We start from the raw sequence: 15,126 nt of genomic DNA, 5'->3' as shown, positions 1-15,126 counted from the left end.
TATCACAGCTAAATACAAGGTCGGACAGATTGTTAAGAATAAGAGATTAACACACGTTGCAAGAAACTTCTTAAAATTAAATAGGCAATTAACCTTTTTCAAACCTGAAAGAGAGGTCTGTGGAGCTCCAAAGCTTGTCTCTTCCACCAACGGAAGTTAGTCCAATAAAAGATGTAAACTTACAAACCTTGTCTCTCAAATCCTGGTATCACCATGCTACAATAACAATGCAACTATATTGTTTGTGTTATTTATTTGTTACGTCAAGTATTATTAAAAACAATTAGCAGTTTTAGCTGGAATTGTAAACAATCATGAAATTGGCCACATGACCTTTACTCATCCACAAAACTATGATGCATAAGGAAAAGTAAAATTACTTTTCAGCTGTTCAATATGAGATGCATAAATGCGCACAAACGCCATTTTATGCTTATGGAAGAAAAAAGTCACCACTGGCAAAGAGTTGAGCTATGACCTCAAAAGCAAAATGTCGTCTTTTAACAAAAGTATGCCTCAGTAACTGTTCTGAGTTACTAAATAGACTGGTAACTGCAATAAAACAGGCAGTGGATTATCAAATAAGGCCCTGATTCAGCAAAGCATTTAACACTTCCTTAACTTAAAGTGAACCACAATGCTTAAGTGCTCTACTAAACCAGGATTTACTTAAGATTGTGCTTAAATGCTTTGCTGAATTGATGTTTACATCAGGAAACAACAAAGATAAAATATAAAATGAAAAAAGCAATATCCACACAGAAGGAAAAAATGCATACAGAGATTAGAAATTGCTACAGATTTTCTGGAATACCGTACTAATTTCAATGCCAACCTAAGAAAAAAAGAATAGAAGAAAGTGGCATGGAAAACTGGCTCTTGTAAACATAATTATAATGCAACGTGGTTAATTGATCACATCAAGACCTGAAAAATTTTATTTCGCAGTTCCATAATATGACAAAAAATGTATTCTTCTCAAATGGAAACGCATGTGCCCCTCTGCACCTCCACACATAGAATGTCAAACTACCGTCAGGGTTGCAGCTCTTTTAAAGATGAGGGTGAGCTGTGTATCACTGATAACTTTAGTGGCCAGCACCAGATACAAAAACACTCAATGTGTTGTCAGTGTGAAGGGAGCTCAGAAGAACACTAAAGAAAAATGAGCATCAAGTACACATGAAACCACAGCATGTAAGTCTCCAAAATCAGTACATTAGTGAGATGAGCGCTAACTGAACTGAGGACTGCTCTATACTAGGAAATTACATTAGTATAACTATGTTGCTCTTGGGTGTGAAAAATCCACACCCCTGAGCAATGCACTTAATCCAACCTATCCCCTGGTGTACACAGCAATAGGTCGATGGGAGAATTCTCCCATCAACTTTGCTACTGCCTCTCAGGGAGGTGGAGTACCTACACTGATGAGAGAAGCCCTCCTGTCTTCACTGAAGCACTACAGAGGCACAGCTGCAGCATTTTAAGTGTAGACAAGCCCTGAGTGTTTGTAAGTGATTATAACAGCACGGAAAGGTTAAGTACATGATACTCTAAAAAGGTGTTCTACAGTATAAAGCATCTCCTGGAAAACTGCCAGGGGAATACAAACGGACAAGCCTGTAAGAGGCCAATTCACTCTTCAAACAACTCTTGCCTGTGCATGTTTTCCTTTTAATATTACTCACAACAGCCATTGCTTCCTCCCACTTAAAATCTGTAAAATGATGTTCCTTTGTGTGATAAGCATTTCTGAACAGCTAATCATCATCAAAATGTGTTAGAAACACTAACCAGTTAATGATACATACGTTACATTTAATGTATTAAAAATACAGTACTTAATTATTTTTTTTAAATGACTGTCAAGTAACAATCCATTTAGGGCTCAAAGAAAATCTTTAGCTTTGAGATATAATGTGCATATGAGGAGTGGATCTGGTGAGAAAAAAGCATACTGATGTTTGAAAAAACTTGGGATTGGTAGAACTAAAGAATGTATTCTATTCTTGTGGACTTTTTCTGAACTATTCAGAGAAACAGAAATTCACTGAAATAAAAAGATCCTCCAATGGTGACATATGAATTCAACATTTCAGTATTCTTCATTGTCAGACCCTGGATTCACTTTGCATCAACTAGCATGAAAGGAAAGATCCTACACTAAAATATACAATTGTGTGTTAAACCTCTTTAAAATCCTGAAGTCCTTAAACTGAACTCCCACTGAAGTAAAAAAGCAGTCATATAAAGAGTGCCATTTTATATTTAATTGACATCATTAATCTATCAAACGGTGACAAAAATCTCAATTAAATTTCCACCACCACAATGTAAAATAAACTTCAAAAGCAACAAGGATACAGATTTTTGTTACTTATTGGTTACAATCAGGAAAATAGTTAACCCAGAGATCATAAAAGAAATCAGAAGGCTTGGGGAGGGGGGCGGGGGGAATTCAATAAATAAATAAAACACTGTTTCAAAGAAGCAAAGTCCACATTTAAAAAGAAAATGGAGGGAAGGAGAAAATTTCCCATTGTAAAAAAATTAAAAAGGGAGGCAATTTTTTTATTTTGTATTATTTATTTTTAGTGTCAAAATAATCTAGGGGTAGTAGAATGAAATTAAAGGTAAATTTTAGGCAGAATATTAGGAATTATTTCTGACTGTAGGATACAATAAAACAGCCTCCCAAAGGAAGTCTCATTGCTTGTAATTTTTAAAACTAGACTGGACAAAATGCTGCAAAATGCTGACATTGTAGGGAACAATCATGCATTTGCAGGGAGACCGATTATTTACTAGGTCACTTCCCATTTGTAACTTCTGCAATTCTTTGATTCTAGGAAAGCAAAAGCTTTAGATGAAAAAACCCATGGAACATTTTCTGTATGCCATAACAATATATAGCATTAGTAGAGTACCAAACAGCTAAAATTTCAGTAGGCCTGTAATATCCACCTCATTAGGAAATTCCCCTCTTACCACAATAAAGGAGTGACGAGAGGAAGGCTTCAGAGCATCCTTTGAAAATAGGAATAATTAAGCTTCCCAAACCAAAAAAGGATACATCACACAGTTTATTAGCACCTCTATCTATAAATGAGTCTTAGCTGGTATGTCATCCTCTTATTTTCACCTCAAGTAATAGGATTACAAAATGCAACTAAACTATGAGAGTGGAGAATAAAGGATGGGATGATTTTTCAATCCTATAATTTAGCAATAAGATGTTCCTGGGGCAATAGCAAGGATAGCAGAAGGAGAACCTCAGAAATATGGAGTGCTCACATGACAGATCAACAGAAACAGATCTCTCACAAGACAAAATAATAACCCATTAAAATGTTCATAGGACAAAGCTCAAATACTATTTTGCATTTATATAGCATATTTTACCAGTGACCTCTAAACATTTTACAAGCCTTAAACTTTAACATGCACATGAGATGGGCAAATTGTACATCCCTGTCACAAATTGGTGCACAGAGAAGTTAAGTGACTTTCCCAAGATCTTACTAGGTGTCATTGGCAGGGTCTGAACTGCTAGTTCAATGTTATAACCTTGAGAACGTCGTTAGTAAATAATAAAATACACAGGGGCTGGTAGAGACAAGAGGGCTTTTTTAAATTTACTTTATTACTAGGGATTTTGCGGTACAATTTTAAAAAATTGCTTTCTAAACTCTGGGTTTAAGATCTGAGTTCATACTTTAACAGCTCTCCAAAGTCAGAAATGAACAGTGGAAATATTTTTATTTCAATAACTGAATAATGGGTGAAGTTTTGAATGTCTTTTCTACTTCATTCTATATATTTCTATGACTACTGACTATTATTCTAACATTTATATTTTAAAATAAATTAAACTACAACATTAAGACATAATGCCTTTAGAATAGTTAATATTAACTATACCTGAAAGAGGCTCAAAGAAGAGAGTCTAGCTTCTGGATTTGAGCAGTGAAACAGTAAAGAAGCATACATGCATCAGGTATGACAAAAAACTAGTGATAATTATCAAGATTATTAAAGTGCAACAAAGAAATCTAAGGAAGAGATATGGATAAATTAAAAAGAGCAACATCTATAAATATTAGGTAGCTTGCAATTCTAGCAAAACACATACAACATAGGGACAATCTCTAAATAAATCTAAAGCTTTAAAAAGAAGCTTTACATATGTGTGTACTAAATACAAGGTGAAAAGAATAAAAAAGCTGAAAGATAATACTGTGGTAGTACATATACTACACAAACAGAAAAATTAACAGGAGATTACATGCTAAGCATGCTAAAAAGCGCTTTCTACCATATTAGAAAAGTGAGAGCCTTCATTAGCCAGAGCACAGCATGCTGGTGCTTAGGCAGGAGAAGTACCAGTTGCTTACCTCCTGTAACAGATCAGCCTGCTCAATGGCTTTGAGAACGTTTTTCTTGGAGGTCTCCTGAACTTCCCCTCCCAACAGGAACTCATCCAGAATAAAATAAGCCTTTTCAAAATTGAAGATGATATCAAGTTCACACACCTGAAAAGCACAGTAAATGTTGTGATGGGGGGGTAGCATGCCTTATTAAGGTTGCCCAACACTTCCTATTATTAGATTCTTCTTTCACTTACTCATAACTTTGCCAAACTAACTGTTTGGGCTGAAAATTTCCATTTCAGGCATTTTCTTAAGGCTTAAATTTATTGTGGAGAATTTCAGCCAAAGTGGTTCCACCACTTCTGAGAATGAGGCTAATGAGAAATGCATCTTGCCCACGTTAAAAAATTCTGGAGACTGTTTCTCTGACAAGCTCTGGTACCCCCATGCTTTGGAGCAGGGACTTGAAATTTGGCAGGAGGGAGGCCTTTGTGTCAGGGATGCGCCTTTCACTGTCCCCATGAGAATCCACCCAAACTGGGCCAAATCACAAGCATCTGAAAAACCACAGTTCGCATCTGCTAGTAGAGATTTGCTTGAATTTCAACATAGCTAACTATAATTCTATCTGCACTGAGTATGCTCTAGACTGGGGCTGCACAGAACTTTTCCTGAAATTGCAGCTGAAGGAAAGTAGATTGGGAAGGAGCCTGGGGGGAGAGAGGAACAGGACATACAACCACCTCCTCCCCTGACAAGGGTGTTGTAAAGATAGGTTAGTTACCAGGTTGGTTTGGAAGAACAAGTGATGTAAGATTTGCCAGATATAGATATAGATATATCAGATATCCATGTCCAGCAGAAAACATATCACTTTTAAAATATCTTGTACACTAAGCAAGAAGATGATGCACTTACTATATTAACAAAAATACATAATGGAATTTTGTAAAAAACTGAAACCAAAATCAGAGTCACTAACTTACACTGCCAAAATACTTGTCAAGTAGTTCCACATAACGATGAATTATTTCCAGGGTTATCAGTTCATTGTCCTGATCTTCAATAGCACAGCAGAAATAAAGGCTTGCATATCTGCAACAACAAAATTATCTTTATGTTATTATAAAAACACCAGCCCCCATGTCAGTTACATTAGTGCTCCTGAAAGGTGACAGATTGTTCTCAGTCCTGGAAACTAAGATCTGTGTATCCTCAGAAGTAACAGATTAGAGGCAGCAGCACTGCAAGCTTGCCCACATAGAATGACTGCTGTTCCTTAAAAAGAACTAAGAGCAATCACCTCCATGGATCAAATAATATTTCAATTTCTATGGCCTTTTTAACCATTGGCTTCTCTCACGTCAAACTGAGCTTGTTAGAAAATTGAAATGGCCTTTTCAAATTTTTTTTTTAAGCTTGTTTTGTCAAACCTGATTCAACAGAAATAAAAACAGTAACTCCGAGGACTTTTTTAATGCATTACAAAACAAATTATGTCTTTTATACACAGTTGTTGGGTAAATCACTTTCTACTGGCTTGGTTTTTAAAAGAGTACAGAAAGCATTCAATAGATAAGATTTGAAAATCTAAATTATAAATAAAACATTAACATTAAAACATCAGTCTGGAAAGAGAAAAATATCTGTTTTTCTAGCACAACCGTTTGAAGCTTACTCTAATTACTAGCACTCAAAGCAAATCTGTCTGAATACTTCTATTCTGTTACTCAAGGCACATGACTTTCTCCACATTCATTTTAATGTCAGCTGATTATTGCTATGTTCAGCTAAACTGTTTCCCTTCCAATGCTTAAGGATAATTTGAAACTCATGACAATAGCAGACCTTCATTTCAAGTTAAATGAGTAATAAGCTCTTAAAAGGACAGGCCTTAAATAGAATTAAACAATTTGACCTGTTTCAGACAAAACAGCTTTTGTGTCACTAAACAAAAAAACAAAAACAAATGAACTTCCACTCCATAACACTTGGTCACAATACAGTGTCCACAACTAAATACAGATTTTAAAACTACACGCAACCCTTTGAGAGTCCGTTTTAATACATCAAATTACTTTTCAACAATACAAAAGATTATATCACCTGGACCTTTCTTCTTAGACTGTTTGTCCTTCATAACCACATTTAAAGGCAAATTTAAGGTTAGAAACCCTGCTGGTCTAGTATTTTCAACTAGGTTAAAGCAAGTGTTAACTAGAATGCATGTTCAAGTTCTACAACATGCAGTTTGGAGGGGAAAATTTAAATATATTTAAGTACAAAAGCTTCTAAGTTGCAACCCCCTAACACAAAATGAAGGCAAAGGTACCTATAATGATATGCTGGCTGGGAAAAGAGAATTGTCCTTCAAAACATTCAGCAATAATCAAATAATCAAAACAGGAGCAAGCCTGACCTCTTGAAGAAACACACTTCCATATCCAAGCAATGAACAGCAAGCACCTACACCAGATTCAACCACAGTTGTAAGGGCCACATCTGTAATCTTTTGAAGGAGTAAACAAAGGCACATGCCCTCGTCAGGCCCCAATGCTTGAAGGCAGTCATATTGGTTCTCCTATCTTGGACCTCAAAATATCCAAAACAAGCCCTGAGACGGGCAAGCTAAATCTCTTGTCAAGTCTAGAGTGGGTCCTCTGGAGATGAGAATGTGCAAGAGTTTATTTCTGTGTTTTTTCTCACTGACATATGTGAAAATATATTTTCAGATTTTCCTCTTAAAACACTTCATTCAGAGGATGTCTTGCCAATACAAACCATGATGAAGGGCTACAACCTTGATCAAAGCATTTCAGCTTTCTTGATTTGTGTACATTGAGTATTTCAGGTGATGTATATATGGCACAAGCTATAAGCTTACCAAATTTATATTTGAGTTTGTATTGCTCTCAACAAAACGATGTTGATGAGGCCCTGGGGCTTAAGCAGTATATGTTTACTGCCAAAGTTTTAAAGAAAGTCAAACCACTGAACTGGTAGACATCATTGGCTACACACCTGGAACCAGAGTCTGTTGAAATACTAAATCAGCTTTGACAGCAGTAGCCTCTTTTGCAGATGCAGAGAGAATAATTTCTTCATTTCAAGTTATTTAACTATTTTAAGTTCAATGATTAGTTAATTCAAAGTTAAAAAGCATTCGAACGTTGAAAAGCAGTAAAGCTTGTTTTCTCTTCCAAACTATGAATAAAAACTAAATGTGAGAGGCTGAGATCTGCTATTTCTAAAATCCTGAAGGACACAGTGACCAGAAACAACTAGTTCAATTCACTAACTGCAGGTAACACTTTGTTTAATAAATCAGTTAGTTTTAAGCAGGTTTTGATTAATTTTTTTCTTATGTATCCAGCATATTTAAGGTAGCTTTAGTTTACTAATTAAAATCTTTAAAATTTTGCTTGCATTTTAATTGCATTTGAGTTCCTATCCAAAGAGCTCAAAATGAACAAGTAAAAAAATTAATCTTGCAAATAAGAAACGCATTATTCATTGTTTACTAACATAATACAAAATAAAAAATTAAGCATCTGAATAAATGTAAAGTAAGCTATATAACTGCTTAAATAAAAGTGTATAGATATAACGTTTCCTCCTAAGTTTGCAAAAAGCAGCACCAAATTTGAGTTTGAGACCCCTGGTGTAAAGACTGTATTTAGTTGCAATTTAACATGTTTTAAGTATTGTCAATCAGTTAAACAACCTCTCTTTAGGAGTACAAAGGCAAAAACATTAAAATTGATTGCTTAAAATTCGCTTTGATTTAAGTGAACCTACTACCTTGCTCTAATATCTGAAATTCTAACAATTAGGTAGTTCTAGAATAAATAAGTATAAAGCATGCATTTCAGCAATTTAGATTATGAAATAAGAAAAACGAAGAACCAGCAACACGAAACTAAAAAATGTTAAACGTTTTATGTTTTTTAACAAGTCATGGTTTTTACCCAATGTGAGTCAAACTGTCCCCAAACTATGGGATAGATTAGGCAGACCTTGGTAGAGGATTGGCTCAGGATTCTCTGTAGCATACTCAAACTTGCAACCAAGATGAAGCACCTCTTGCTAAGAAGGATTGTGACCCCTGCCAAGGTTTGTCAGTTTCTGTAGATTGTCTGGTTCTCTTTTGGCTGCCTGCCCAGGACAAAGACTACAAGAACTCCCTGAATATGAAGGATTGTTTCCAAGGCTGCTCTTGGACTCTTGGGCCACCAGAGCTTGCTCCTATTCCTTATGGGTTTCATCGTTATCTTTGGAAGAATGCACTTTCTCCAAGCCCAAAGGCACTATCACACCAAGTGTTTTTTTTATCACTACTTAAATCCAGTCCTCTTAGTGGTGTTCCCTCAGCTGTGTGATGACCATGACTACCCAAACTTGAAGAAAAATAAGGAAATAAAACAAAGGAAAAATTAAATTACTTTCCCGGACATCAATTAACTTGTAATTTTTTAAACTCCTTTTATAAAATTAGCTTTTAGTAGGATGCATTTATTTCCTTCATCTCATTGGAATGTCAATTACAGTAATTTGTGGAGAAAAGCAATTTCACAGCTGTTTTGTATTACATTCAAAAGGTCAGCAGAATAAAAACATTACAGCTGCACAACCTTAGCATTTTGCAAGTAAACAGGTACAAAGAGATTTCTGACTAAGAAAATAAACAGTACTTTCACCCATAGAAAACTGATCTTGATTTCTCAAAGTGAAAAAATATTTTTGCTGGCCGTACAAAAAAGTCTTTTCTTATTCATATATCTGGTGCCTTTGAGCCCAAATTATATTTGTAACCAATTTATAGTTATCCACTGCTTGAGGTAAACATGTTTATAGAATTTAGTCATACTAAATAGCCATTAAATCATACATTATTTTTCATATTTGTATTCATCCTTTTACTTAGACAGCTGAACACAGAACCGGAAAGAATCATTCTTTCTTAAGTTTAAGAAAATCTAATCTTTGTTCTTCAGCACATTTCTAAATGCATGAGTGGCTCTTTACACATGGATGCTTCCTACTAGGTTATCAAATAAGATTTAAGAAAAAAAAAAGCTCAAAACAGCCTATTTTCATCATCATAAGGGAGAAAACATTTCACTTTCATTATTTTCTTTGCTATTCATTACATCTTTTTTTGATGTCTAGTAATTACAAGCTTAGTGAGACAGAACCACCTTTTGTAGACAATCTTCAGGTCTCTCCACTCCAGGAAGCTGCACATTTTCGGTTTACGGGCCAGCACTGTCTGAACAAGTTCCCTTGTGATTTTCTTCTTCTCTTTGTCAGACAATGGGACATACCACTTCTGAAGTCTCAGCTTCCCTTGACGACTAAAAAGCAACATAAACTGCATCTGTTGAATTAACAAATAAAACTGTAATCAATTTGTCCTTCAGCTGTATCAAATGCAAACATTTTAAAATTAGTTTTATTAGTTACAAAATGTTTTAAAGTAGGAAAAGAAATGAGACGTGTCAATGACAGCCATCCAAAAGCTAGTATATCTACAAAATATTTTTAAAGGTGTAACCACTGTCTTAACTAAGGCACGTTCTACACTAGAAAAATGAAGCACTGCTGATAACAGATGTCCACAATGAATGAAACAGTGGGCTACAGAAGATTAACGTGTAGACAAAGAAACAGTGTTCAGGAATTTCAGAAACAGAGGTTAACACCACCAGATGCTGAACATATTAGTCTATGCTTTCAGCTAAACTATGCTCAGCACTAGTGCACTGGCACCTTTTGCTGATACTCAATGTCATCAACATAGCTGGTCTATTGTAGACAAATTAAGAAACTGCACCCTCAGCCCCTTAATGTCAAAACCCATGATTTCTGATACCAAATTCACTGCCAACTGGATTATAGGTATTGCATTAAGAATACTTTTTTCACCTATATTAATTTATTCCAGAGTATGTCAAAGCACTTTAAAGACACAGATTAAGTTTCCTAACTCCCAGGGAGGTGGCAAGTCTTTCCCCCATTTTACAGATGGGGAAACGGAAATAAAGATGAAGAGATTGGCCAAGCGCTGCTGTCCCTCCCCCACAGGGATATTACTATTGAGTTTGAGAAAGCACTTATGTTAAGCACCTTTTCCTGCATTTTTTTTTTTTTTTTTTTTTTGCTCAAATGTCCATTGAGCTTGAAGAGCAAGCGGGAGCTCCGGCGAAGCCCAATTAGCCTTTCAGGCGGGTCTGCTTCGCTACGGGTCCTCAGCCCTGACCCGGATCTGCCCCCCCCCGGGCTCCGGCACTTGGCCGGCTCGACAGCACGGCGGGGCGGGAGAGCAGGCGGCATCCTCGGGATGCACCGGCTCCTCACGGGCGGCGGCAGGGAACCCAACCCGAGGCCGGGCAGCGCCAGCCACGGAGCCGCCCGGGGGCAGAGCGCTGCCTCCGCCACAGCCTCGCCCGGCCGGACCGGGAAGCCCGCGGCAGGCAGGCAACATCACCCCGCCGCCCCCCCCCCCCCCCCGCCCCCGCGGTGTTTAGAGTCCGTTCCCCGGGGGCAGAGCAGCAGTTTAACCGTCGCGCGCACAGCGGGGCGGGGGGAGCGCACAGCGCAGTCCCGGGTGCCACCCTCCCGGAGTCCCGTTAAATCACGGCGGCCACACGCGTTTGCGCAGCGGAGGGAGCGGCGCGGAGCCCGGTATCGGCCGGGAAGGGAGGGTTTATACCCCGGGGACTCTCCCCGAGCAGCCCCCCGCCCCGGCCGGACTCGGAGCCGCTTACCGTGCCCGCAGGAGGAGGCAGCAGCGGCGAGCGAGGCGGGCGGAGGAGCCGCCGGGAGGCTCCGGCTCGAGCTCTTGGCGCGCGCGCGGCTGGGCGAGAAACAACCGCCCCAGGGCCCGAGCCGGGAGGGAGGGGCCGGGCGCGGCGAGCGGCTCCGAGAGGGCGGGGCAGGAGCGAGAGGAGGCGCCGCTTTTCTTCCAACAAAACTTTATTAGCTCGGCGAACACAGGGGGCGCAGGGGCTGCGCGCACCCGGCTTGGGGGGAGGGGACAAACGGTTGGACCAGTCAATCAGCGAGCGGGACATATAAGCAGCTCGTGTGGTTGCCGTGCAGCAGCCAATCAGCATGACAGATCCACAATAAGGGTGAAGTAGGGATTACGGCAGCCAACCAGAAAATCAAAGACACATAGCGTTTTTTTACAGTAGCCAATCACCAAGGGAGACACAGATCGGAAAATGGCCTCAGTCAATCAGCAGCTTGACGATAAACCCCTCTAACCCGCCCACAAAGCCGGAAGTGATTGAGAGCTAGAAGTGCTCATTGCGCATGCGCACCCGACAGCGTTCCCTAGTGTAATCTAAATACATTTGCATCCCAGGGGTGTTCCTTAAAGCACGTCACGCGCGGATGGGGAGGGTCGGGTAGGTCCGGCCCCGCCCCGAGGGAGACCAGTGTTAATGGCCGTGGGGCAGGGAGTGAGACACCTGCTTCCTCTGCCCCAGGCCAGGGTATCTCAGCGGCTGTATCAGGGTGGCAAAGGGCAGTCGGTGGTTTCTAGTTGTTCCCCTGGGGGCTGGCATAGTCACTGAAGAGGGGATATAGTTATTATCCCCCTCGTGGTACAAGGTTTAGTTGTAGAGAACAAAGACTTCCTTGGTGAGCAGCTGAGTCTAATGCCTTGCACTTTTAATTAAAATGCACACACTAGTGTTAATGCCACATTAAAGTTTGCGAGAGCATCTACTCATAAAGTCAGAAATTTCTAAGAGTTACAGTTGTCCCTACAACTCTATACCATCCACGCTATGCATCTTGTATATTTTATAGTGTAAGTGCCTCCATTTCAGTCTCCTTCCTGAGGCACAGCACGCCGTTCTCCTTTGTGTCCCTCCCTAAAATGCACTGTCCCCGTATCTTTTATCCCTAGTTTTTTTTCCTCCAGAAATATTAACTAAATTCCTTGAAATGAATTTTCTTGGAGATAATATATTCCACTGAAATCAATGGGGTACTGTTTTTTGTTTGTTTGTTTGTTTGTTTGTTTTAATAAATAGCTACAGTGAGTCTACAAAACAGGAAATACATTGTGTCCATGTGCAAAACTGCTGAATTTAGATATGCATAATTTTAAACTTACTCAACAGATTTTCTTAAAAGTCACCTTTTTTGTGTGTGTCAATGAGCTTCACAAAGTAATCCCAAGGTCCTCTGGTCAGAGGTTTGAATTATGTCAGAGTGCAAAATTTCTGATTACAGTATATGGAGGAAAAAGAAGAACAGGAGGACTTGTGGCACCTTAGAGACTAACAAATTTATTAGAGCATAAGCTTTCGTGGACTATAGCCCACTTCTTCGGATGCATATACGAAGAAGTGGGCTATAGTCCACGAAAGCTTATGCTCTAATAAATTTGTTAGTCTCTAAGGTGCCACAAGTCCTCCTGTTCTTCTTTTTGCGGATACAGACTAACACGGCTGCTACTCTGAAACCTTTTAGTATATGGAGGAAGTGTTTTTTCCACACTCACATAGCTCAAACAGCTCAAATTATTTTTCTCCCCCCTTCCCCCCTTTTATGCACCTTTGGGCTGAGAGCCTACATGGAAAATTTCAGTATAGAAGGAATGTGAGAAAGCAAAAATGGGTATGATAGAATAGAGGATGGATTTAGTCTTAAACTATAGTCTATAGTCAATGTTACATGTACCTACTGCCCTTCTAAAGCAACTTCTATCCAAGCAACTCAAAGTGCTTTAAGAAACAACTTAAATTTCAACACTCCAATGGCGTTAATAGTTATTCCCCCCGAATATTAAATGGAGAAAGCCACACAAAGGTGTGAATAATTTGGCCAACAGTAAATTATTAGCAGAACTAGGGATTAGAATCCAATTTTATGCTCTAACCACTACACATCGCTCACTCCCTTACCAGTAGCTTCAATCACTTTGGAAAGTGTCAGTTTTTGTATAGCTTTTTACTATTAACATACTTTATTTTAATAAATTACATGCTTTTGAAGAGAAAACATTTGTAGCAGCAGAACTGTTACTGAAAACAGTATTTGGAAATGTTTCCTGCCATTTCAAAAGATGTTTTAATCAAAAGTCCTTGAGGAAAATTGCAAATATACTACTTTTTCTTTTTATAGCCCAGGTGGCAATTGTAAGACTAGAACCTAACATAGGGAGAGGGAAGAATGTGTGGAACTAAACTGAATGGAAAAGTTGATTACAAACTTGAAGATTAAACCAAATAAGAGAGAGGTCAATGTCCACAAAGGGACCTAGGCATTGCAATGCCCAGCATCACAATGTCTAATTTTTAGGTGCCTAGAAAATCATTGGAGCAACACTGGGATCCACAAAGTCTGAGTTAGGCACCTAGACTCCCTATACAATGAATGGGGAGAAATAGGCATTCAAAAATGCAATCCACAAAAGCAAGTGTAACGCTGACAGACCCCAGTTGTTGGTGGGTGGGATCAAACCAGGGACTTCTGGAGCTTAGTGCATGAGCCTCTACTGCAGGGATGGCCAACCTGAGCTGGAGAAGGAGCCAGAATTTACCAATGTACATTACCAAAGAGCCACAGTAATACATCAGCAGCCCCCACATCAGCTCCCCCTTTCCCCCCGCTCCCAGTGCCTCCCGCCCACCGGAACCCCTGCCAATCAGCGCCTCCCCCTCCCTCCACCTCCCGGTCAGCTGTTTCATGGGGTGCAAGAGGCTCTAGGGGGAGGAGCGAGGGCACGGCAGACTCAGGGGAGGAGGCAGGAAGGGGTGGAGTGGGGTCAGGGCCTGTGGGAGAGCCAGGGGTTGAGCAGTGAGCACCCCCCAGCACATCAGAAAGTTGGTGCCTGTAGCTCCAGCCGTGGAGTTGGTGCCTATACATAATACCCGCATATTAACTTCTGAAGAGCCGCATGCGGCTCCGAAGCCACAGGTTGGCCACCCCTGCTCTACTGCATGAGCTAAAAGCCAACTGACCGTTAGCTAAGGCTGTAGAGCAGACTCATTTTATCTCTCTCTCTCTCTCTCTAAGTGGTCTCGGTGCCACTAGATGGGACAGAACACCATACTCAGAAGGTGTGTGGGTTACATTCTTCCCCTAGCTGAGGAAGCCCGTCCCGAGCTTCAGAGACTTCCCAGTTGAAATCCCGGACCAGCCCCCACTTGTAACGCCAACGGACCCCGGTCATCGGTGGGTGGGGCCAAACTCGGGATCTCTGGAGTTTAGTGCATGAGCCTTTACTGCATGAGCTAAAAGCCAACTGACCGTTAGCTAAGGCTGTAGAGCAGACTCATTTTATCTCTCTCTCTCTCTCTAAGTGGTCTCGGTGACACTAGATGGGACAGAACACCATACTCAGAAGGTGTGTGGGTTACATTCTTCCCCTAGCTGAGGAAGCCCGTCCCGAGCTTCAGAGACTTCCCAGTTGAAATCCCGGACCAGCCCCCACTTGTAACGCCAACGGACCCCGGTCATCGGTGGGTGGGGCCAAACTCGGGATCTCTGGAGTTTAGTGCATGAGCCTTTACTGCATGAGCTAAAAGCCGACTGACTGTTAACTAAGGCTGTAGAGCAGACTCATTTCCTCTCTCTCTCTCTAAGCGGTCTCGGTGCCACTGGATGGGACAGAAGGTGTGTGGGTTACACGAGTATGCTAGACAGGAAGCTGTCTACACTTACCAGTGGGAGATACTAAAGATAGCAGCGTGTCCTAAGCCTTCTAAGGAGTTTGGTGCCTAAATCCAGGCTG

General features: G+C 40.2%; 1 protein-coding gene across 7 annotated transcripts in view; it reads right to left on the bottom strand.

Annotated features, from left to right (window-relative positions):
• AP1S2 (adaptor related protein complex 1 subunit sigma 2) overlaps window positions 1-11,353 on the bottom strand; it is a 67,882-nt gene extending 56,529 nt beyond the window's left edge. For 3 of the 7 annotated variants that reach the window (XR_002889403.3, XM_005287783.5, XM_005287784.5), the window contains exons 1-4: window positions 11,141-11,345; window positions 9,572-9,750; window positions 5,360-5,468; window positions 4,398-4,535 (exon numbers count right to left, since the gene is read on the bottom strand). Coding sequence is in view for 6 of the 7 variants with exons in the window: in XM_005287783.5 (XP_005287840.1) it covers window positions 4,398-4,535; window positions 5,360-5,468; window positions 9,572-9,750 (426 nt within the window). In the remaining variant the exon portion in view is untranslated. Of the gene's footprint in view, window positions 1-4,397; window positions 4,536-5,359; window positions 5,469-9,571; window positions 9,751-11,140 lie in introns of all 7 variants that reach the window. The other 4 variants (XM_042840187.2, XM_005287780.5, XM_005287786.5 and 1 more) reach the window with 4 other exon arrangements.
• Between the last annotated feature and the right edge of the window lie 3,773 nt (window positions 11,354-15,126).

The sequence above is a fragment of the Chrysemys picta genome, chromosome 1 (genome assembly GCF_011386835.1).
Source record: "Chrysemys picta bellii isolate R12L10 chromosome 1, ASM1138683v2, whole genome shotgun sequence".
Taxonomy (NCBI): Eukaryota; Metazoa; Chordata; order Testudines; family Emydidae; genus Chrysemys; species Chrysemys picta.
Note: the sequence above shows the minus strand (reverse complement) of the source record. Positions and strands in the feature narration are given on the sequence as shown.